Source organism: Bos indicus, chromosome 6 (genome assembly GCF_029378745.1).
Source record: "Bos indicus isolate NIAB-ARS_2022 breed Sahiwal x Tharparkar chromosome 6, NIAB-ARS_B.indTharparkar_mat_pri_1.0, whole genome shotgun sequence".
Lineage (NCBI taxonomy): Eukaryota > Metazoa > Chordata > Mammalia > Artiodactyla > Bovidae > Bos > Bos indicus.
Window position 1 is genome coordinate 25588931 of NC_091765.1, and position 25230 is coordinate 25614160.

A 25230-nucleotide genomic window follows, 5' to 3' on the forward strand; every position below is an offset into this window, starting at 1 on the left:
TCATTCTTTATTAACAAAACAGAAGTCCTGGGAGTTTAAAGAAAAGAAAATAAGAATAAAATAGGGGAAATAATCTTAAAAGAGTATATATCCCTATAGGTTAACACTTTTACCTATCTTGAATGCGAATATTTTCTGATGACCCGGAACCAAGCATTCTGGTTTCACTCTACCGAAGACATTATTCAGACCGAAAACTGTAAAGCAAAAGCTTACAGTTGTTGGTTATTTGATTATCTTTCCCATTGCCCTCAAAGATAAAGTCTCTCTTAAATAAACTCACTCCCAGGCCCTACAGAGTGAGGCTGGCCTGAGTGGGCTCTGGCTGAGACGCCTGAAATACCCAGCTCTAGTCCTTCCCATTCCAGAGATCAGGATGTCAGGACCCTGACAGGGTCTCATCCACAATGCAGGAAAATGCATCCCCAGGTGATCCTTAACCAAGCAAAAATTTTAATAAGAATTTGCATTTCATCTGATAGTGAGCAAGGAATCATTAGCTGGAGGTCTCCTGATCACTGGAAGCCATTTCTTTTTTATTAATTTAAAATTTTTTTATTGAAGTATAGTTGATTTACAATTTGTATCAATTTTTGCTGCACAGCAAAGTGATTCAGCCATATATATGTGTATATATATATATATTCTTTTTTATATTCTTTTCCATTATGGTTCTATATTCTTTTTATATTTTTTTCCATTATGGTTCATCACAGGACCAGGAATATTAGTTCTCTGTGATATAGAGTAGGACCTTGTCGCCCATCCATTCCATATATAATAGCTTTCGTCTGCTAACCCCAAATTCCCAATTCACCCTTCTTCTGCTGCCCCCTGCCCTTGGCAACCGCAAGTCTGTTCCCTATGTGAGTCAGTTTCTGTTGCACAGACAGATTCATTTGTGCCATGTTTTAGACTCTGTGTGTAAGTGATATCACATGGTATTTGTCTTTCTTTTTTTGACTTATTTCACCTAGTATGATGATCTCTAGTTGCATCTTTGTTGCTGCAAATGGCAATGTTTCATTTTTGTGGCTTAGTAGTACTCCTGCGTGTGTGTGTGTGTGTGTGTGTGTGTGTGTGTGTGTGTGTGTGATATACATGTATATCACATCTCTGTCCATTCATCTGCCAATGGGCATTAAGGTTGTTTCCACGTTTTGGCTGTTGTGAATAGTGCTGCTATGAATATAGGGTACATGTATCTTCTTGAATTACAATTTTGCAAGAGCCAGCCCTTAAATGAACAAGAGTTTGGTTTTTAGGAGATGGAATCCCAGTTTCTGTTCACGGTTGTTCATAGGTCACAGTGCTGACTCTGTGACTTTCAAGAATCATTGGGATTTAAGAGCCATCACAGCTTCTGCGTGTGGTGCATGTTATCTTATTTCCTGAGGCCTATTACTCCCAGAGGACAAAGTAGGAACACTCACAAGTTATGGGTTTTGCCTCTTGTTCCTAGCTTTGGTGGCTTTGCCTTCAGCTGGCAGGGACAGATAAGAGGAATTTTTATAGTTCCTGGAATATAACTCAAGGGCTGGAAGCCAGACTGTCAAGTGCAAATCTATCATCACCTGGAGTCTATAGCAGAGGTTTAAATAGTAGCAAATTCCCAACTTGGTAATGAATAGAAGAGAGGAGAGGCAATGGAGAGGATGAAAATCTCAGTTTCCCAAGTTTTATTGCAATAAATAAAATAAATATTATAGTAATGACAAGAGATGCAGCAAGCTTTAGATTTGGAGAAATCTAGGAGTCTGGGTTACAGATCTTTATAATCCCTATTGTATTAGCCACAGACATTTATTCAGATGACTGTATTTGCTGGAAAAGCTTAACATTGTCCCAATGTCCCAACATTGTCCCAACCACCTAGTGATTGGATCAGTGAGAGGAGGTTCAGCCAGAAGTTACTGCAACACGTTCGTTTCAAATAAAACACATACATATGCACACAATGAAATACTACTTAGCCATAAAAAATGAAATCTTGCCATTTGCAGCAATATGGATGGAGGGCATAAGGCTAAGTGAAGTAAGTCAGACAGAGAAAGACAAATATTGTATATCACTTATATGTGGAATCTAAAAAATAGAAAAAAATAGTGAATCTGCCTGCAATGCAGGAGACCCAGGTTTGATTCCTGGGTCAGGAAGATCCCCTAGAGAAGGAAATGGCAAGCCACTCCAGTATTCATGCCTGGAAAATCCCATGGACAGAGGAGCCTGGTGGGCTACAGTCCATGGGGTCGCAAGAGTTGGACACGACTTAGCGACTAAACCACCACCATGGTGAATAAAATAAAAAAGAAGCAGACTCACAAATACTGAGAACAAACTAGTGGTTATCAGTGGAGAGAGGGAAAGGGGAGGCGCAGCATAGGGGTAGTTGGTTATGAGGTATAAACTATATGTATAAAAATAAGCTTCATGGATAATTGTATAGAACAGGGAATATAACCAATATTTTGTAATACTATAAATGGAATAAAACTCTAAAATTGTGAATCACTATATGTACAATGACCTGCCTCTTGAGAAACCTACATGCAGGTCAGGAAGCAACAGTTAGAACTGGACATGGAACAACAGATTGGTTCCAAATAGGAAAAGGAGTACGTCAAGGCTGTGTATTGTCACCCTGCTTATTTAACTTATATGCAGAGTACATCATGAGAAATGCTGGGCTGGAAGAAGCACAAGCTGGAATCAAGATAGCCGGGAGAAATATCAATAACCTCAGATATGCAGATGACACCACCCTTATGGTAGAAAGTGAAGAGGAACTCAAAAGCCTCTTGATGAAAGTGAAAGTGGAAAGTGAAAAAGTTGGCTTAAAGCTCAACATTCAGAAAATGAAGATCATGGCAATGGTCCCATCAGTTCATGGCAAATAGATGGGGAAACAGTGGAAACAGTGTCAGACTTTATTTTTGGGGGCTCCAAAATCACTGCAGATGGTGACTGCAGCCATGAAATTAAAAGATGCTTACTCCTTGGAAGAAAAGTTATGACCAACCTAGATAGCATATTCAAAAGCAGAGACATTACTTTGCCAACAAAGGTCCATCTAGTCAAGGCTATGGTTTTTCCAGTGGTCATGTATGGATGTGAGAGTTGGACTGTGAAGAAAGCTGAGCACTGAAGAATTGATGCTTTTGAACTGTGGTGTTGGAGAAGACTCTTGAGAGTCCTCTGGACTGCAAGGAGATCCAACCAGTCCATTCTGAAGGAGATCAGCCCTGGGATTTCTTTGGAAGGAATGATGCTAAAGCTGAAACTCCAATACTTTGGTCACCTCGTGCGAAGAGTTGACTCATTGGAAAAGACTCTGATGCTGGGAGGGATTGGGGGCAGGAGGAGAAGGGGACGACAGAGGATGAGATGGCTGGATGGCATCACTGACTCAATGGACGTGAGTCTCAGTGAACTCTGGGAGTTGGTGATGGACAGGGAGGCTTGGAGTGCTGCAATTCATGGGGTCACAAAGAGTCGGACACGACTGAGCAACTGAACTGAACTGAACTGAACTGATATACACACATATAGTATTATCCATCAACTACACTTCAGTTAAAAAAAACTAAAAAAATGATTTTTGAAATCTGCTGGTATGCAGAATATGTACCCTTTCCTAACTTGGAGAAAATCCAGACAGGAGCATGGAGAATGACCAGAGAGATTGAAAATAGAATCTAGAGGGAGAGTTTAAAAGAAGGGAGTCAGCTTCTCTTGGAGAGAGAAAAGAAGGCTGAAAGCAATAATGATACTGGCTTTGAAAGACACAAAGAGCTGCAGCTCATAGTCATCATTCATTCATTCACTCATTCACTCACCCAAAGTATCACTCACTGTCCCAGCACCTGGGGGACAAAGAGAAGGACAAAAATCAAAGTAGGTGAAACAGAGTCCTTAGCTTCAACATCTACTGCCCATTGCCAGTGCCCAAGAATTGAACAAAAATAAGTGCAGGTTGGGACACAAGTAGGAAATAAGCCTGAAGGGAAGAGATTTGAGAAATTAAAAAACTTTCCAGGCAAGAGTGAACACCAACATCTTAGAAATCAGTGAACTAAAATGGACAGGAATGGGCAAATTTAATTCAGATGATCATTATATCTACTACTGTGGGCAAGAATCCCTTAGAAGAAATGGAGTAGGCCTCATAGTCAACAGAAGAGTCCAAAATGCAGTACTTGGGTACAATCTCAAAACTGGCAGAATGATCTCAGTTTGTTTCTGATGCAAACCATTCAACATCATTGTAATCCAAGTCTATGCCCCAACCACTAATGCCAAATAAATTGAAGTTGAATGGTTTTATGAAGACCTCCAAGACCTTCTAGAACTAATATAAGAGGTGAGAAAAAAAAAAAAAAAAAAGATGTCCCTTTCATCATAGGGGATTGGAATGTAAAAGTAGGAAGTCAAGAGATACCTGGAGTTACAGGCAAGTTTGGCCTTGGAGTACAAAATGAAGCGGGACAAAGGCTAACACTTTTGCCAAGAGAATGCAGTGGTCATAGCAAACACTCTCTTTCAATAACACAAGAGACAACTCCACACATGTATAGGACCAAATGGCCAATACCAAAATCAGGTTGTTTATATTATTTGCAGCCGAAGATGAAGAAGCTCTGTATAGTCAGCAAAAATAAGAGTGGGAGGTGATGTGGCTCAGATCATGAACTCCTTATTGTCAAATTTAGATTTAAATTGAAGGAAGTAAGGAAAACCACTAGACCATTCAGGTATGACCTAAATCAAATCCCTTATGATTATACAGTGGAAGTGACAAATAGAGTCCAGGGATTAGATCTGATAGACAGAGTGCCTGAAGAACTATGAATGGAGGTTTGTAACATTGCACAGATGGTGGTGACCAAAACCATCCCCCCAAAAAAGAAATGCAAGAAGGCAAAGTGGTTGTCTGAAGAGGATTTACAAATAGCTGAGAAAAGAGAAGCAAAAAGCAAGGAAGAAAGGGAAAGATAAGCCTATCTGAATGCAGAGTTTCAAAGAATAGCAAGGAGAGATAAGAAGGCCTTCTTAAGTGAACAATGCAAAGAAATAGAGGAAAATGATTGAATGAGGAAATGGGAAAGACTAGAAATCTCTTCAAGAAAATTGAAGATATTTAGGAAACATTTTATGCAAGGATGGACATGATAAAGAAAAGAAATGGTAAGGACCTAAGAAGCAGAAGAGATTAAGAAGAGGTGGCAAGAATACACAGAAGAACTGTTCATAGGTCACAGTGCTGACTCTGTGACTTCCAAAGAAGTCAAAAAATGTCCAAATGCCCCTGATAACTACCATGGTGTGGTCACTCACCTAGAGCTGGACGTCCTGGAGTGTGAAGTCAAGTCAAATGGGATTTAAGAAGCATTACTACTAACAAAGCTACTGGAGGTGATGGAATTCCAGCTGAGCTATTTCAAATCCTAAAAGATGATGCTGTGAAAGTGCTGCCCTCAATATGCCAGCAAATTTGGAAACCTCAGCAGTGGCCACAGGGCTGGAAAAGTTCAGTTTTCAATTCCAATCCCAAAGAAAGGCAATGCCAAAGAATGTTCAAACTACCACACAACTGTACTCATTTCACAAGCTAGCAAGGTAATGCTCAAAATCCTTCAGCTAGGCTTCAGCAGTATATGAACCAAGAACTTCCAGATGTACAAACTGGATTTAGAAAAGGCAGATGAACCAGAGATCAAATTGCCAATATCCATTGGATCATAGAAAAAGCAAGGGAATTCCAGAAAAACTTCTGCTTCATTGACTACACTAAAGCCTTTGACTGTGTGGATCACAACAAACTGTGGACAATTCTTAAAGAAATGGGAATATCAGACCACTATACCTGTCTCCTGAGAAACCTATATGCAGGACAAGAAGCAACAGTTAGAACTGGATATGGAACAACTGATTGGTTCCAAATTGGGAAAGGATTACATCAAGGCTGTATATTGTTACCCTGCATATTTAACTTATAAGCAGAGTACATCATGAGAAATGCTGGGCTGGATGAATCACAAGTTGGAATCATGATTTCCAGGAGAAATATCAACAGCTTCAGATATGGAGATGATACTATTCTAATGGCAGAAATTAAAGAGGAACTGAAGAGCCTCTTGAAGAGGGTGAAAGAGGAGAGTGAAAAGGCTGGCTTAAAACTCAACATTCAAAAAGCTAAGATCATGGCATCCAGTCCAATTACTTCATGGCAAATAGAAGGGGAAATAAGTGGAAACAGTGACAGATTTTATTTTCTTGGGCTCCAAAATTGCTGCAGATGGTGACTACAGCCATGAAATTAAAAGACTCTTGCTTCTTGGAAGGAAAGCTATGACAAACCTAGACAGCATGTTAAAAAGCAGACACATCACTTTGCTGACAAAGGTCCATCTAGTCAAAGCCATGGTTTTCCAGTAGTCATTTAGGGATGTGAGGGTTGACCCATAAAGATGGCTGAGCACCAAAAAATTGACGCTTTTGAACTGTAGTGTGCTGGAAAAGACTCTTGAGAGTCTCTTGGACTGCAAGGAGATCAAACCAGTCAATCTTAAAGGAAATCAACCCTGAATATTCATTGGAGGGACTGATGCTGAAGCTGAAGCTCCAATACTTTGGCCACCTGATGGGAAGAGCCGACTCATTGGAAAAGACCCTGATGCTGGGAAAAATCAAAGGCAAAAGAAGAAGGGGACGACAGAGTATGAGATGATTAGATAGCATCACCAACTTAGTGGACATGAATTTGAGCTAATTCTGGGAGATAGTGAAAGACAGGGGAGCCTGGCTTGCTGTAGTCCCATGAGGTCACAAAGAGTCAGACACAACTTAGCAACTGAACAACAGGGCCAAGGTAGCAATGGAAATAAATTCATCCCCACTTGCTCTTTATTTAAGAGAACTACTGCTGGTTAAATGGTAATTTTCAGGGTTGATTAGGAGAATTTCCACCAGAAAAAAAAAAAAGATGATCGCTTCAGTCTTACGGTTTGGAATATTCTATTAAAGATCTTGCACGGTCAGTATAAGGTAAGGTAACTATTTTGTGGTTTCCGTCTCTGCTCAACACTGTATGATTCATATCAGGGTCTGTTCGGGCCACAGAAATAGCAGAAGAGGAAAAGGCAATCGTATCTCTCCCCAGAGTGGTTAACAAAAAGCCCGCTAACCAAGTTTACCATGAACATGAGTGTGTACAAATTCTCAGCAACTGACTGTGTTATTAATGCTTGAGTTCCTTTTGTGCTTGATTCTTGGAATTGTCCAACTTTTGATTAACTGAGAATTAGCATCATTTAGGACATACAAAATTGTGATTCTTTTTACACAAATACAAAGGAAATCTTTTACATACTTTAAATAGTACAGACAAATGAGCTAGATCATTAAAAAGTCAAGAGAGTGTATTTTGTTTTTAATTTGAATTTTCTGGTTTGACTCTAACCACCCAAAAAGGAAATTTCAAACTTTTTCAGGCATACTTAAGCCCCATTTAAAAATTTACAAGAAACCAAGACTTAGGAGAACAATTTTTAGTCAGTATTTTCACTATTCAATGACCTTTGGGGAAATTTAAGTGTAAATTTCATTTTTAAAAATGCTCAAAAACTGTTCAAAATGAACATTTTGTGTCTCCCAGATAGGCAAACTGCCCATACCTAAACTTCTGATGAATCAAAAAGTTTTTTTTTTTCCTCTATTCTTTATTGTATACATCATTAGGCCATTTTTTTTTTAAATGTGTGCTTTTAGTCAATCCACTAAATAATATATCCTGATAAAAATACCTATTTTGTACAAAGCACCTTGTTTTCTCCTAAGGATAATACTGAAATGTCTGTATATAATTTATTTATATATAATTTATTTATGTAGCCTATGGCACAGTAATTGAAAAAAAATGTTTCTAAACATACCCAATTGTATATAGTATGCACATAATCCAATAGAAGTGACAACCATTTACTTGAAATCCATTTTGTCCCACCTCCCTTCTGAAACAATATCTCTCAGGTCAACTATATGTGCATAGCTTACCTGTCTCACTTCCAATCAAAGGCTGATTTGCAAAATGCTTGACAAAATCCCTCAAAGATGAGAATTCATTAAAGCCAAATTTAAATGAATATCCAGTATATTCAACATGAAAGTGTTTGACTGAGTCTTTGGCTCTAAAAGAAAAAAAAAGGAAAAAAAACCTTAATGCTATTTAAGAAACAAGTATCTTTTTTGAAGGGAAACGTAACCTTAGGCATTAGTATCACCATGAAACCCTTCTCAAAACGGAGTTATGACACAATCACCAAAACCACTGGCATTTAAAGAATAGCACTCCTCTAATAATTAGTAGTGTTGAGAATCTTTTCATGTGCTTATCTGTATGTCTTTTTTGGAGAAACATTTATTAAGGTCTGCTCACTTTTCAAATGGGTTGTTTGTATTTTGCTGGAGGCATAAGTGTAAGAGAGATAGGAAGAGAGATGATAGAAAGGGCAGGCCACCCTCTCCCCAGATTCTCCTCTGTGCCTGGTCCTCCTCCCTTACTTGGGAGTCAGTACAAATTCTGCCTCTTTTCACTTAAGCAGTTATGTGAGCCCAGTCCTTTTCTTCCCACACCTGTTTCACTCCCTGCTGAATAAAATACCAACTTTCCTACATTGCCATTTTTGGAATAAGGCAGAAAATTAAATTTTATATATATCTATAACCATATACACATACACACTCATACACACACACACATGGCCTCACTTCCATTATTATTCTCTTTCAGGTAACTTTCCACCTTAAGCAAAAACCAGAAGTCAGAATCACCCAAAGGGTGCAAGTTTCTGGGCCTTACCCCCTGAATTCCTGATTCAGTAGGTCCGGGGCTGGGCCCAAGACTTGTATTCCTAACATGCTCTGAAGTGATGCTACTGGTCTGGGGACCACATTCTGGCAACTGCCATAGTCCAGCCAGCTGTGCTATTCTCCTAGGAGCTTCTGTCTTTGTCCCTTAGCTTGTACTGTTCCCTTCACCTGTGACTTCTTCTGCTTTGTTTTTGATTGTGTCAGTTCAAATGCCACTTACTCTATCAAATACTGCATGATATTCCAGCTTGAGTTACTTGTTTTTTCTCTTCTCAACAATTCACACACTTACCTTGCCATCTTTCACGTCATTTATAGCACTCTCCTTTGTAGTAAAGTATTTATATGTGGCCTTATTGCCCCTGTGAGGCTAGACTTCCTGAAGACAAGGTCTTTAAATCTCCTACAACACTTATCAAAGTGGTAAGCACAGAATGGACGCTCTGAAATATTATTAAGGAAGTGAATGAACAAATGAATAAAAACAACCATTCTCCTGAGCTGGTCTTTGGTCCTTCTCACTTTTGCTGGTGGTTATTACTTTTTAAAGCATTTCCAAGTGCTTGTAATGGAAATTAACAATTTATATTTTAAATTTGTATATAGGTGTAATATATGTGTTATCTCTTTGTAAGCCTTATGAAACATGTAAAAGTGAAAAGTTAACTTTCTTTGAGCCAACAATTCCACAGGTTTGTCTGAGATTTTGGAGTGATCCATGCAATAAAGGATCAACAATCCAACCATTAAATATAATTTTAACATTTGCTGTTGATTCGAGAAAGCACAATTCCTGCTTCAACCCAGATTGAATTCCTACTTCAAGCAGAATTCCACTTTTGATTAAAAATTTTCCCAAAGATTTGTTTAGAAAAATTTATAAACAAAATAAAACAATAACGGTTTGAGGTTAATGGATGGGTGGCCGAGGGCAATTTCATGGAGTCCTCAAATCCTAGCAACTGCCTGTGAACCCAGTGAGACTTGCTATATGTCAGTGGAAGCCAAGGTGACAGATGTTAACAGATAACCAATGACTCCCCCTGATTATCAGGTGGCTAGGTCACCTCTGAAAGGGAAGTCAGCCAGGAAAAAGTGTGCGAGAGAAACCCTGAAAGGGCTGGCCAATGACTGTTTTGAGCCAGGCCTATCTGGTGGGGACTAGATTAACTTTCTTAACAGTGAGGGGAAATGGAACTTTGAGAAATTCTGTTTATAGAAAAAAATTAAAAGTTGCACATTGCCTGCTTGAGTTTGTGGTTATGAAAGTTGCTTTGATTTTCCAGATGAAGCAAAGAACAGTGAAAAGGGTACCGGGCCAGGCTCCAGGGATGAGGATTCTGGTGCTGTTTCTAGCATGGTTTTATTGGGTGGAAGACACTTTACCACTTCAGTTTCTTCATCAGTCAAGCAAGAGTTTTAGATTAAATAATTCATAAAATCTCCTTCAGCTTTACATTTGTATTTTGTCCCAGCTCTAATAACACTTTCCCTGCTAGTGGAAGGAGCAGGCATGTTTTTTGCAGTCTCACCACTCAGAGCTTGGCATCCTTGGACCTGCTGATCTAACAAGAATCAAGCGAATTCCATTTTCTGGCAATCTGCCTGTGATGCTGAAGTCAGTGCCCATAGAAGTAAGAGATGGGGCCCCACTAAATGCATTAGAGTTCTTATGAATCCTACCTCACAGAGAGGGAGTAGAGCCCAATCCTTTCATTGCTGTCCCGCAGAAGGTAGCTCCCATCACATCCGTTGGAGAGGAGCAGTGCCTCAGCGGCATGGCGGGTGAGGTTGCCATGGTACCACCTGGGGAGGAGAGAGCAGCACTTTCACTCAGAGTGAACTACGGGGGACTCTTCCTGCACTGGGTTTTCCTCTCAGAGATTACCTCAGCAATATTCTCCACCCTGGTAGCCCTGAGACCAAACTCTGAGCCAAGACATCAAGAAAAGGAAATTGCTGGATGAGGCTGAAGGGGAAAGGAGGGATTTGCCTTATCCCAGAGTGTTGTGGGTTGAATTGTGTCCTGAACACTCTTATGTTGAAGTGCTGAGCCCTAGTACCTCAGAATGCTTCCTTATTTGGAGACAGGGTCTTTAGCAAGTTATAATGAGGTTCTTAAGGTGGGTCCTAGGGGTCTCCTCCCTTGGTGGCTCAGATGGTAAATAATCTGCCTGCAGTTCAGGAGACCTGGGTTCGATCCCTGGGATGGGAAGATCCCCTGGAGAATAGAGTGGCTACTCACTCCAGTATTCTTGCCTGGAGAATCCCTTGGACAGAGGAGCCTGGCGGGCTACAGTCCCTGGGGTCACCAAGAGTCACACACGACTGAGTGACTAACACTTCCATTTTCAAGGTGGGTCCTAATTCAATAGGACCATAAAAAAGGGACTTTTGGAGACAGACTTGCACACAGGGAGAGTGCCTTGTGAACACTCTCCCTAAAGACGGCCATCTGTAAGTCAAGGAGGATGAGCTGGAGCAGATCCCCCTCATAGCCCTCAGAAGGAACCAACCCTACTTGGGGTTGACACCTTGATTTGGGGCTTCTTATCTCCAGAACACGAGACAATCAGTTTCCTCTGTTTAAGTACTGCCATTTTGTGGTACTTACTCATGCAAGTCCTAGCAAACAAACACACATTACTTTGTAGACAGAAAGATTTTTAAAATTTCAAGTCAAAAATAACCATAAGAATAGGCTTGGGCCAATTATCTCTCTTTCTTTTGATCTATCACACTGTCTTTTAAAAGTGTGGTACCATGTTTTGTAATGTGTAAAACCACTGAGCTGTTATACCAGAGTCCATTGTCATGAGGGAAATGAAGTTGAACACAAGGAATTCAGACGTTTTATACAGAGATGCAAGCCCTGTTCACTATTGTTTAAAACTCACAAATACCTGCAGAGTTGGGGAAGTCCCAAGGATATTCAGACTAATGTATGTGTTTAAAAAAATAAATAAATAAACTCCAAAAACACATTAGAAAAGGTAACACATGGTATAAAAAAATCTATATAGTTCAAAAGAAGGCATAATGAAAATGAAGTTTTTTTCTCCCCTTTAACCCACATCACTCCTGTTCCTTTCCTCAGAGGACCCCAATGTTAGCCATTTTCTGTGCTTCCTCCTGACAGGAATCCTTTGTGTCCAGAGGCATCCAGGCATGTCCCCAATCCCAGCTCTATGGAGACAAGAGCATCCCAGGCTCCCTGTTCTGCACCTCACTCCTTTTTCCTTTCCCATTCTTTTTAATGAGTCAATAGAGGCAGTTCAGTGTGGTGATTAGGACTGTGGTCTCTGGTGTCAGTTTGCCGGAGTCCTGATCCGCGTGAAACCTCTTATAGCTGTAACACCTTGGGCAAGTTATATAACCAATCTAAGCCTCAGTTTTCTCACCTCTAAAATAGAATTAATAACAGCGGTGCCTCATGGGCCAGCAGTAAGTTCTGCTTGCTATGGTCAAAGCAGTCTTGGCAAACAGTTGAGCTCAAAGCACATTAGTTGTCACGAAGCCATTGAGATCCCCAAAGCCATAACTTGTGATGTTGCCTTTGAGGTGTGATTTTCTTGTTGCTCAGATATACTTGTTGATTACTTTCAGCTTCTTTCAGATATGGGAAGCTAGGTCATGGAGGGTAGCAGCTGCTATTAGGAGCTACAGTGCAGGGCAGCGAAGGGGAAGGAGACCGGAGCAGCTACACAAATATTGCTGATAATGTCAGTGAACTCAGTACTATTACAGAGGTGTGCATGGTGTACAAGGAAGTGCCTTTCTCTGAGAGTGATGGATCTGCTGGGATGTGCTGTGCTATGATATTTTAGCCTGATAATAAAAAGTAAACATAAGACCAAAAGCAGAGGGAGTTTCTATATAGGTCTCTGAGCTATGTTTTCTAAATCAGCATGTCCTAATGTCTGCTTCTTTAGCACATTTCTGTGGGGCAGAGATGCCTCCGTCCTGAGTTAGAAATGTACTTGCTAACTAAAAACAATGGCAAGGAAAAGCATTTTTATAAGAAATCCCATTGAGTTATTTACCCCTTCATTGGACTAATTCCCAAATGTGCTCAAATCTTCTTAGGATCAAATTCTTTAAATGTTGGAACCTAACACTAATATGTTGTATGTCAATGATACTTGAATTAAAAAAAAAAAAAAGAAAAATTGGAGGAGCTAAAAGTGAGGCTATCAAAAACTTCAGGTTTGGTTATAGGCAGAATACTAATTTTTTTGATAAATGAAATCCTTATGAGGTCACAAGTTCTGAAATGTTGCCAATAATTTTATTTTGAATGGACATTTCAGTTTAAGTTAATAGATTACTTATCTGAAGCAACGAAATTCTAAAATGTAAAGAATTTGGACATTGGAATTCTTTTAAACAAGATCTAATGATGTCTGTTTAAAGCGTTTATAGAATTCTGATAATTACAGCTTGATAGCAGTTTTTATTGTTGTTGTTGTTGTTTCAATCCCTTGGTTGTGCTGCAGGGCATGTGGGGTCTTAGTTCCCGACCAGGATTCCAACCTGCATCCCCTGCATTGGCAACATGGACTCTTAACCACTGGACAACCAGAGAAGTCCCAGTTGAGAACTTTTTTATGGTAATTTTTTAAACAGGAACTATATATCATAAGCACATAAGAAATACTTGAATATAAAGCATTACACTGTGCTGTAATTTGGAACATCGCAGGGGTTGTTAATTTCTTGGTAGAGTTGTTAATTTCTTGGTAGCAGCTTGGTAGAGTCAGCATGGCCATGACAGGTTTCACGGAGTCCTGGGCCCAGGCAAATCTAAGACAGAGCCTGCCAGGCAGCCACCTACACTTCACCATGTCTGCATGGCAATGAGGATCTTCATTCCCCAAACAACTCTTCCACAAATGCCTAAACTTCCTCTCTTCATTGAGTTAAGCATCATTTCCCAGAAACTTTAGATCAGGTTATCTTTCAGGGAAGTGATTATAAAGCCAAACAGCATTACATATCCTTTGTAGGAATGTGTCCATCTTTGCTAAGGATGGTTCAAGATTGTGTTCATAAAGAGTGAAAGGTTAGGGACTTTCCTGGTGTCCAGTGGTTAAGAATCCACCTGCCAACACAGGGGATGCGGGTTTGGTTCTTGGTTCAGGGAGATTCCACATGCTGTGGGGCAACCAAGCCTGTGCGCATCAACTACTGAAGCCCGTGCACCTTGGAGCCTGAGCCCCACAGCAAGAGAAACCACTGCAAAGAGAAGCCCATGCACTGCAACTAGAGTAGCTCCTGCTCGCCGCAACTAGAGAAAACCCAAGTACAGCAGTGAAGACCCAGCATAGCCAAAAAGAAACCAACAAATAAATAAATAACAGTTTTTTCAAAAAGGATCAAAAGATTGAAAATATAGTCTTGGTCAGTCAGTAGTTTTCCTATAGTTAACCTTTTCTACTTTCTATCATTTGACTTTATAAATCTTCGTCTACTGAGTACTGCTGCTGCTGCTAAGTCACTTCAGTCGTGTCTGACTCTGTGCGACCCCATAGACGGCAGCCCACCAGGCTTCCCCGTCCCTGGGATTCTCCAGGCAAGAACACTGGAGTGGGTTGCCATTTCCTTCTCCAATGCATGAAACTGAAAGTGAAGTTGCTCAGTCGTGCAACTTAGTGACCCCATGGACTACATCCTACCAGACTCCTCCATCCATGGGATTTTCCAGGCAAGAGTACTGGAGTGGGGTGCCATTGCCTTCTCCCTACTGAGTATAAATCTGTGCAAAGCATTATACTAGGCAGGTCAAAGGGAATAAAAACCCAGGCTGGGCTTCAAGAAACCATTAATCTAGTCAAGAGGGTGAGAGAAGTACTTTGTGAACTACACCCAAGACAGAGTAAAGATCAAGGCCATTTTTTGAAAGGCCCAACATCTAAGCAGGCCTTAAGGAAAACACAAATTATTTTTAAACTGTGCTTTTTCTCTGGTAACAAAGCATATATAGTAAGAATTAAAATATGTACATATACAGAAGAGGAAATGAAAGTCATTCACAGAAGAGAAAATACGTATTGCAAATAAATAGTCTCACTATTAATCAGAGAAATGCAAACTAAAACAATAATGTAGAATTTTTTTTAATCCACCAGACTGGTTAGTATTAAGTATTAGAGAATTTAGGGGCAATGGATATTATCATCTACTGTTGGCAGGTGTTTAAGTTGGAGGGGAACTTACATATCTAGTATAACCGGACATGCCCACATGACCAGTGACTCCACTTCTGATGTCTGATTAGTGAAACTCACAAGTACACAGAAGGAAGTGTGAATGAAGATGTTTACCGTAGAGCATTTGTGAGAATAAAAATTAGGAGCCATCCTAATTTTCCACCAACAGTGAGATGATAAATTTGAGTGCTCAGAAGATGAGATTTTGTTAAAAGTTAATCAGGTAAGGAACGAAACTGGGTCATTTGTAGTGATGCGGATGAATCTAAGTCTGTCACATGGAATGAAGTAAGTCAGAAAGAGAAAAACAGATATCTAATATTAACACATGTTATAGATGAAATCTCGAAAAATGGTACGGATGAACCTATTTGTAGGGCAGGAATAGGGATGCAGATGTGAAGAATGGACAGTTGGAACAGTGGGGAAGGGGAGGGTGGGGTGAACTGAGGGAGTGGCGCTGACATATATACACTATCGTGTGTAAAACACACACACGGTAGAGCCTGGCGCTCTGTGACGGCCTAGACGGGTGGGATTGCGGTGGGAGGCTCAAGAGAGAGGGGATATATGCATCCTTATAGCTGTTTCACATTGTTGTACAGCAGAAACTAGCACAACTTTGTAAAGAAATAATCCTCCAGTTATTTTTTTTTTTAAAGCTATGAAAAAAAAAAAAGTTAATCAGAATTTGAAAAGGTGAGAGCATGTTGGTCACCAAATGCTTGGGGCAGAAGGTTGGGTGCAACCAGCACTCCTTGAGGCAATGCCAAGATGCTTACCACCCTGTGAAGACTGACGTAGTTCTGAGCAACTGAGAATTGGCACGCTCAGAATGCCAGTTGCACCCCCATGGGAAAACACGGAATGCTTATGTCCACACATGTCAGAGCCGACAGATCCCAAAACGTACTATCAGGTACAGTATGAAACCACTAAAGAAAAACTCTCTCATCTCCAAATAATACAACACATACACATATAAAAGTACATAAAAGCACAAAATGGGAAGCTAATAAAATATACTCCAAACTCATAAGAATGGTCCTTAATGGAAAGAACCATGATTGAGAGTATTGTTAAGAGTCCTTAGTTTGATTAAATTTTCCTAATTTAGCTTGTTCTAATAAAAAAAATACATATATTAATTGAGTAACTAAAATTTGAAAAAGAGAAGACAGTATTTCTACCTTAATCCAACATCCAGGGCCCTGGTAATGCTTATTGTATTTAATTATTTTATTTTATTTACCTATTCAACTACTATTTATTGAATTCTGGAAGTGACCTAGTACTTGGATGGAGAGGGGGAGAGAGACTTTCTCTATTTAAAGTCTGGTGGAATTTGGAGCGACAATTGTTCAGGAAGCTATCTGTGCAAAGGGAATAACAGGAGCAAAGGCCAGGAAGCAGGCAGACACCAGGTATGTATCAGGTCAGAGCCCTGCATAGTGGGGTGGGCAATATCCAGGTGAGTGTCCAAGGGCAGCAGCCAGGCATGGTGAGATGAGCCTGGGAGGATATTGATGCTATCTTATGCTTGGCTCTGGATGCTGACTGTTCCATGGCTGATGTCTACAGAGCTTTTTATGGCTTAAAATGCATACACAACAGCTCATTACATAGAGTACTAATTGCCTGGGCCGAAATTCCTATAACTGGGGCTGTGTTTAAAGTGTTTTTATTTGATTATTCTGACTTTAGATGGAAGATTCGAATTTTAAGGGACTTGAAGCTTGTAAAATTTGGAAGTCTCTTTAAGAAAAATTAATATTAAATTACCAAAAGAGAAAAGTTTTTTAGAGTAAGAGATCATAATAGATTGCAAATTTTAAAAGCTGACATCAACAAAATGAAAAGGCAACCTACTGAATGGGAGAAAATATTTGCAAATCATATATCCAATAAGATGTTAATATTCAGACTAGAGAAAGAACTCAATAGCAAAAAAAAAAAAAAATATCCAAAGCAATCCAATATTAAAATGGACTGAAGATCTGAATACACATTTTCCAAAGAAGACAGATGGCCAACAGATATATGAAAAGATGCTCAACATCACTAATCAACGGGGAAATGCAAATCAAAACCACAATGAGATATCACCTCACACCTGTTAGAATGGTGTCATCAAACAGACAAGAACTAACCAGCGTTGGTGAGGATGTGGAAAAAAAGGTTGGTGGGAATGTAAATTGATGCAACCACTATATAAAACAGATTGGAGGTTTGTCAAAAAATTAAAAATAGGACTGCTATATGACCCAGCAATTCTACTCTTGGGTATTTATCTGAAGAAAATTAAAGCACTGGTTAGAAAACATATATGTTAAAAAAAAAAACCCATGTTAATTGCTGCATTATTTACAGTAGACAAGATGCAGAAATAACCTAAACATCCATTGATGGATGAATGGATAAGGGAAATGTTACTAAGCCATAAAGCGTTAAATCTGGCCATTTTCAACATGAGTGGACCTTAAGGGCCTTGTGCTAAACAAAATGTCAGACAGAAAAAAGACAAATACTGTATGATATCACCTATATGGGAAATCTAAAATACAAAACAACCAACCAAACAGAACAAAACAGATTCATAGATCCAGAAAACAAATGTATAGTTTCCAGAAAGGAAAGGATTGTGTGTGAATCAGGTGTAGGCGATTAAAGGGTACTAAGTTCTGGTTATAAAATAAATAAGCCACAGGGATGTAATATACAGCATAAGGAATAATGGTGATAATATTGTAAGAGCTTTGTAGGGGACAGATGGTTACTTATTGTGGTGATCATTTCATAATGTATACAAATATCAAGTCACTGTGTAGTACTCCTGAAACTAACATAATGGTGTATGTCAGCTATATGTGTGCGTGTGTTCAGTTGCTCAGTCATGTCCAACTCTTTGTGACCCCATGGACCATAGCCTGCCAAGCTCCTCTGTCCATGGAATCTTCCAGGCAACAATAGTGGAGAATAAAGGGTGCCATTTCCTACTCCAGGGGATCTTCCTGACCCAGGGATTGAGCATTGGCAGGCAGATTCTTTAGCACTGTGCCACCTATATTTCAATTAAAAAAGAATGAAATACACCAACATTTAACTATGAAAAATAAGAAAAAATAAAACAACAAAAAGCAAACAAAACACCAAGTTCACAGATACAGAGAACAGATTGGTGAATGCTGGAGATGCATGTTGAGGGGGTAGTAAAATGAATACAGAGTATCAAAAGGCACAAATTTCCTCTTGAAAGTTCTCATCACAAGAAAAAATGTTTTGTTACCCATGTGGTGATGGATGGTAACTGAACTTATTGTGGTGGTCATTTTGCAATATACATAAATATTGAATCATTATGTTGTACCCCTGAAACAAATATAATGTTATATGTTAATTATATCACAAATTAAAAAAATTAAAAGCTGATAAACTGAGAAAACAACTTATATTCATTAAATACCTGTTTAACACACCTCCATACTTTTTTCTCTACACTTTTGGCCAGGTCATCTTTAGTTATTTTTTCATGTAAAACAATGTTTTACTGTAATTTTCTATAGAGAGAACAGAATAATTCAGTCACCTATAATTTTTTAAATTATTGATAGCAGAGAAAAGTTATTTTCAACTTCATAATGTGATGTTGATAATGACGTTTTTAGGACTGTTGGAAAATTTGAGAACCTCTATCAAATTTCTTTCATAAATGAGCTGTAAGTGTATTTAAAATTTTAATGCTCAGGGACTACTCTTAAATATTTTTCCAACTGATGCATTTATTTTAACTGCCTCACTAGGGTCTGTGCAAGACAGAGGCCCTGAAGCTGAAGCTTCATTGGCTTCACAGTAAACTCACAGATTATAAAAGTCACATCTGCTTTTTTTTTTTTTTAGAGTAAACAATTAAAATGTTTGACTTAGTAAATAAAAGCTACATTTAGTCCCTAATTGCCAACAGCTTGGTTTATATTTCTAATTTTTGTACAGTGTGTGGGCAAAGTCTCAACCCTAGTAAGATTCTTATCCAATCTTTGTTTACATATTGCTCGTAATGGGGAACTCACAGCTTGTACAGGCAAACCTGTACATACTTCTATGATTTATGGCCAGAAAACTCTTGCCTACATCAGGTTACTGTTTCCTGATATACAGCTTTCAACAGATGATCTCAAAGTTACTTCTTGGAGTTATATAGATGTCACTTACCCAAATAGTTAAAAGTGTTTAAAATGTTCTCGCTTTTGTTTTCATCATCTTCAACTTCTCCTTTTATGACAGACTTTCAGTCCCTTGATCACCCAGAGAACTTATCTCTTCTGAATACTTTCCAAATATTTAAAATCTATCTTCAAGGTAAGATTTGAAGTGCAAACCAAAAGCCCAGAGGATCTCCCTGTTCCAGCTGTCAGGTACATGGCAAGGCAGCCCAAGATTGCATTCGTTTCTTAATAGTTGCATCACGCTGCTGATTCATGCTGGACCTGCTGCTGATTAAAACCCCCAAATAAGTCCTGTTCCTCTGTGGCTCTCCCACATCTCCGCCAGCTGCATTAGATGATGTTTTTAGAATTTAGTGCAATAAAAAACCTTTTTACTTCTGGGAACTGCCAAGCGAAAAAGAATGCTAATACGCAGTCAACCTGGCTCACAAACACCCATGCAGTAGCCGTGAAAATTTTGTGAGGCAAGAGCATGCCTTTATCTCCACTCGTTTCCTCAGTGATGAGTCCATCTGCCCCAGTGACTTCTGACACATTGGTTATGACCCCATGCAAGTAGCAACCTTCATCTTTCTCATCTGTCAAGGTGACTAATAATAACACCTGGTAGGAAAACTCTCTTATTTTCATGCTGGAATATTGACTTCTTTAATAAACCTCTTATATGATTCTTTAACTTTTGCAGAAGAGAGCAAGATACAATCTTTGCAATTTATACAACATACATGGGGTTTCCTTGGTGGCCTAGTGGTAAAGAATCCATCTGCCAATGCAGGAGGTGCAGGTTTAGATCCCTGGGTCCATAAGATCCCCTGGAGAAGAAAATGGTAACCTACTCCAGTATTCTTGCCTAGGAAATCCCATGGACAGAGGAACCTGGAGTGCTACAGTCTATAGGGTTGCAAAGAGTCAGACACAATTGAGCGACTGAACAACAACAGTTATGAATATTCTAGGCATTGTGTTGGTTGCTGGGAATACAACTCCTCTGCTGTTTGGGATAAGGTTCATTTTCCAGAAACTTAAAAAAAAACAAAATTTTGTCTCATTGTTCCTGAAGAAGTGAAAAAGAGCCAGAAACTACTCTTTACAACAACACATTTGAAGCAATGCTGTATTTTCTTTTCTCCCAAGGCCCACATGTTGTCATAAATGGTTCAAGGGTAATACAGTCAACAAAAGCTTACCAAACTTCCAAAGAATATTTGTACTGGGCTTACTAGCTTATCAAACCCTCAGCTGGCCTTGAAGGAAACTGTGGCGTTATCCCTTCCATGATACATTAACAAATTAGGAAACATCCACCCACTAAAGACTTTTCATAGCTGCCTCTCAGTGAGATACAGGAAATAAGCTCAACCACAGACAAAACAGACGAGCTCCATCCAGAAACCCCATCCTCAGTTCCGCCTCTTCTCTCATTCCAGTGCCCTTTGCGCTAAAGCCTTCTGGGAAACTGCCCCACTGTACTGGAGTCTTCATGGTTTCTTATCCCTTTGATTTTAATTGTCTTAACTTAATTTGTTGATACAATTATTTCTCATTCTGCTCTGTCCTTTGAAAGAGAAGTTTTCAAGCTCTTTGAATTAACCAACAGCATAAAATATATTTTGTATCTGTGTGTGTGTGTGTGTGTTGTGTGTGTGTGTGTGTGTGTGTGTATACACAGTTACATTATAAACATGCATACAAAAAAATCCAAAAAGTGTTATAGGAAAAAATACTATCCTTTTAAATGCTGTTTACTATTTTCTTTTCTATTTCTTTTTTAACAAATATTGACTGTGATCCCCTAAATTAACTTTAAGGACATGCTTGGGTTGTACCTGATGTTTGAAAAACAATGTGAGGTCTTTTGTCATTCAGAACCCTGAGATTTTGTTAGGAATTCACATTAGCACATTCACATTCCTAGACCCCCTGAATTATAATCTGTTTTCATCATGAGCTCTACATGATTGGTATGAGTTTAGAGTTTGAGAAGCACAGAGTTGAAGGACTCTTGGTCCTAAAAACTTTAATTCACTTCAACAATCTTGATGGTTTGAGTGTAATGTATGTAGTATTAAAGAGGAAGACAAAGAGAGCAAAGAGTATACTAAGTGGCTTTACAGTACTTAGGAAGGAAAGAGAAGGGTCTGTGGCTAATTTAATTTAAAAAAAAATCCCCAGATAGCTGCTATCTTAGTGATATGGACAGTAAATGATATAGAAGGGGGAGCTCCTGAGGAAATGAAATGATCAAGGAAAGCTTCATGGAGGAGGAAGACCATGAGTTGGAACTTGAAGAATAGATACAGAATTCATTAAGTGTAAGAGAAAAGAGCATTCCAACAGGAGCAGTAGCATAAGCAAAGGCACTGGGGTTGACGTATGCATGGGTCTACAGAAAACACAATGCCTACCTGGAACAGACGGTCTATACTGAAGAATAATGCAAAGTAACACCGGAGGAACAAGTGGACACAGAAACCAGTCTTGCATGTTAAAACATGAGCCATACATCCAGTTTTGGTTATATACATCTTGGGGAGAAAATCTCTTCCTAACTCACGTCTACAGATTATTCACATATTTAAATACCTATTTTCCCCCTTCCTGCCAAAGAGAAGTTACATAGAAATAAGATTCTGTCCCTTCAGACTTATGAGGACATATTTTAACCCAAAGCAATAACAGAAATTCCTGCTTGTATGAAAACAGCTTATAGGCTCTGGAGTTGAATGGCCAACAAAAGCACTCTTCTTTAGAGAATTTTCACTTTTTATTCATTTTCAAAATTACGCTCACTTTTTTTCGTGTTCATGACAAGCATTTTTTTTAGACAAAAAGTAAGATGGCAAGCCTTCTTAATCAAAAGCTTAAATATATTATATTTGAGAAGCTTTAGAATGCAAAAGAAACAGTTCTGAAAATTATTCTCACTTTTGAATGGCACTGACATGCTTTCTGAACTCTCTAGACCAAAGATGGCAAATTCATAACATATGATGCACTCCCCTTTTCTTTCTTTTTTTTTTTTTTAATTTATTTGGCTGTGCAGATCTTAGTTGAGGCGCTCAGGATCTTCAGTCTTCGTGGCAGCATCTGAAATCTTTAGTGAAGCACACAAACTCTTAGTTGCAGCATATGGGATCTAATTCCCAGACCAGGAATAGAGCCAGCCTCCTGCACTGGGAGCATGGAGTCTTAGCCACAGGACCACAGGGGAAGTCTGCACTCTCTGTCTTCTTCCTTGCTAAGTTTATGCTTGGCCTCAGAATCCTTCTGAACACAATGGTGATAGAACAACAAAAAAATAAATCTATTAGGCAATCGCAACCTAAGCCATCTTAACTCAGGCTATTTCATCCTCTGTGCTTGAGTCACTCCATGGGATTGCTTTTGTATTCATTTTTTCATGGGGTCGTACAGAGTCAGACATGACTGAAGCGACTTAGCAGCAGCAGCAGTGTTAGATACTTTGATTTCCTGAAAAAATGAAGCACTTGGCCATCAGAAATCATGGGTTAAGGAAAAGGAAATGTCTTATCAGCTCAGAAGATGTCAGTAGTGAAATTGGTACCATAGTCAGGCTATGGCATATTTTATGTGACAATGTGGTATTGTCCACATGAGCATGTTGAGTCCGCTGTTCACAGATGTGGGCTCATCTTTCCATTGATTGTAGCAAAGGATCCCATCCAAAAAAAACAGAACCAAGCAGAGGCTTGGCAAAGAAGTTTGAAAGCTCTATGTATCATAGTGTGATACATGGGGCAGTTGTAGAAAGACCCACCACAGTCTTTCCAATTAGGAGGTTTCTGTGATGGAACCGGCTGGTCCGAGGCATTGTCCATTGCCATTCTAAATGCCCACATTTACAAATGATAGTAGCAGAGCTAAATGGGGCATACCTGAGTGATGACAGAGCCAGAGTATGTCTCTGGTCACACAGTGCACTGAAGGTGGGGCCTCCAGTGTTTTTTCGTGGAGCCAAGGCCCAGGTAAAAGGAAACAGACTGAACAGGTTTGATAATTCTGTGGGAGTCGGAAACCAGGCCAAACTTGTTCTTGAAGGAGCCTGAGCAGTGAGACAAGAAGTCCTGAGAGGTGGAAACACAGAAAGAGAGCCAGAGACTCGGAAATCCAGAGACACAGAGGGACACAAAGGGTCAGAGACACATAAGCCAAGAACTGTAGAAAGAGAGACACAAAGACCTGGAGACCGAGAAAGGCACACGTAGAGGCTCACATAGGTAGAAACACCTAGGGACTAACAGAGACCCACCAGAGTGATCCAGGACGCAGTACAGTGATCCAGGACACAGAAGTGGAGAACCCCAAGTGCCAGAAGGACGCAGACCCACAGAGCCTGACTTGGGTCAGTGGACACAGGAAGGTCAGAGACATGTGAGACCCTAGGGCAGAGCCACCAGGAATGGGGAGGGTGGAGGATGAGGGCAAACTGCATCTCATCCCAGCGGAGATCCTGCCCAGTCCCCTGGTCCGCCTGCAGCGTGCACAAACGGCTGTAAAACCAAAAGAGCATCATTGTTCTCCCCGTGGCTGGGGATCGGGGAATGTGTGATTGGGACTGCGAACCAAATTTCAGAGACTGACTAGAAAAACTATGTCATGGATAAGAGCTTGAGGGGGACTTGAATGACTGGGCAGACATCCCAAACCAGAGGGTCTCTCAAGAAGGCTCATATCTGAGTGGAAGCAAGCTTGACTCTGCACTTAGTCTGGTTACCCTTACAATCTAACCATCATGAAATGCTGCTTCAGAGGGGGTAAGTGTCCTCAGACTGTAGTTGTCATTGACAACCTACCATTGTGGGCTGGGACGGGAGACAGAGACTGTCACTTTCAGGAAGCTACATCTATAGGAAAAAGTCCCAAACTTTGGGGGAATTTAAAAAAGAAAGATCCTTGTTTCATTATCTCCTGTCTATTTCATTGTTTAGGTGATGCCTCCAACTGAGGTCAATTTTTCCCAGCAGACAAACCATTTGTTAAGAGGACTGAGTGAGTCTGAGGGTAGTATATACATCACCAGTGTTGGTGTGGAAAACTGAAGTCAGGGACCTTGAGTTCTTGTCTTGGTTTTGACCCAACTTGAGGCAATTCAGATATTTAGAATTCTGCTCTTTGTCAAGTGCTGGGCTTGGACGGAATAGACAAAGCTGTGTAACCTACAGCCCTGCCCCTAGGTTGCTCATTGTCAAAAGGAATACTCAGTGCTCAGCTTGGAGCAGATGTCCAAACCTCTGAGGGCCTTAGGACTGACATCATCTGGAAATGGTTCTAAGACTATGTGGAGGATTAATCCAAAACATAGACAAAACTGGTGGTGAGTCAGAATGCTCTGAGGAGTAAAATGAGACCCAGGCACCTTTAGATTTTTATAATGATAGAGCAAACAATAGATGAATTAGAAGACATTCATGACAGTAAGATTGTCAAAAATTTTTTGATGTCATTTTGAAAAACTATACAAAAGCAGAACTCATTCTTATTTGGGTATGAATCCCTTATGGTTTTAGCTCAGAGGAATTACTGGCATCTAACCCTGTTCCTTCCTTACTATTCCCAGATCCTCTCCCTAGTTTCTTATTCACAGATCTGTAAACTCCCTCATTCGTTAGCTTTCTTGGCTCTGAACTCATTGCTATGCATCATGCTCAACTCCCAGGTTAATCTATCCCAAAACAAAGCATGGTGGCCACACAATTCCACGTTCCTGTAAATGTTCAATATTTCCATACTGTCAAATGAAGTTTGACCCAAGTCCAAACTCCTAATCTATTTAAGGCTTTCTGGAATTTGGACCAGTCTAAATATTCAGATTTTAAAATAGAGAAACAGGCTGCCTAAGGAGAGACCAGACCCAGAATCCACTTTGAGAAAGAACCAAAAGTAGATGAAGAAGATATACGGTACCAGAA

At 39.7% G+C, this 25230-nt stretch overlaps 1 protein-coding gene across 6 annotated transcripts in view; it reads right to left on the minus strand.

The window, feature by feature from the left end:
- The window catches only part of DAPP1 (dual adaptor of phosphotyrosine and 3-phosphoinositides 1), a 97320-nt gene that overhangs the window by 64746 nt on the left and 7344 nt on the right, over positions 1-25230 (minus strand). For all 6 annotated transcript variants that reach the window (XM_019962398.2, XM_070791154.1, XM_070791155.1 and 3 more), the window contains exons 2-3: positions 10552-10674; positions 8053-8186 (exon numbers count right to left, since the gene is read on the minus strand). In XM_019962398.2, coding sequence (XP_019817957.1) covers positions 8053-8186; positions 10552-10674 — 257 coding nt within the window. The remainder of the gene's footprint in view (positions 1-8052; positions 8187-10551; positions 10675-25230) is intronic.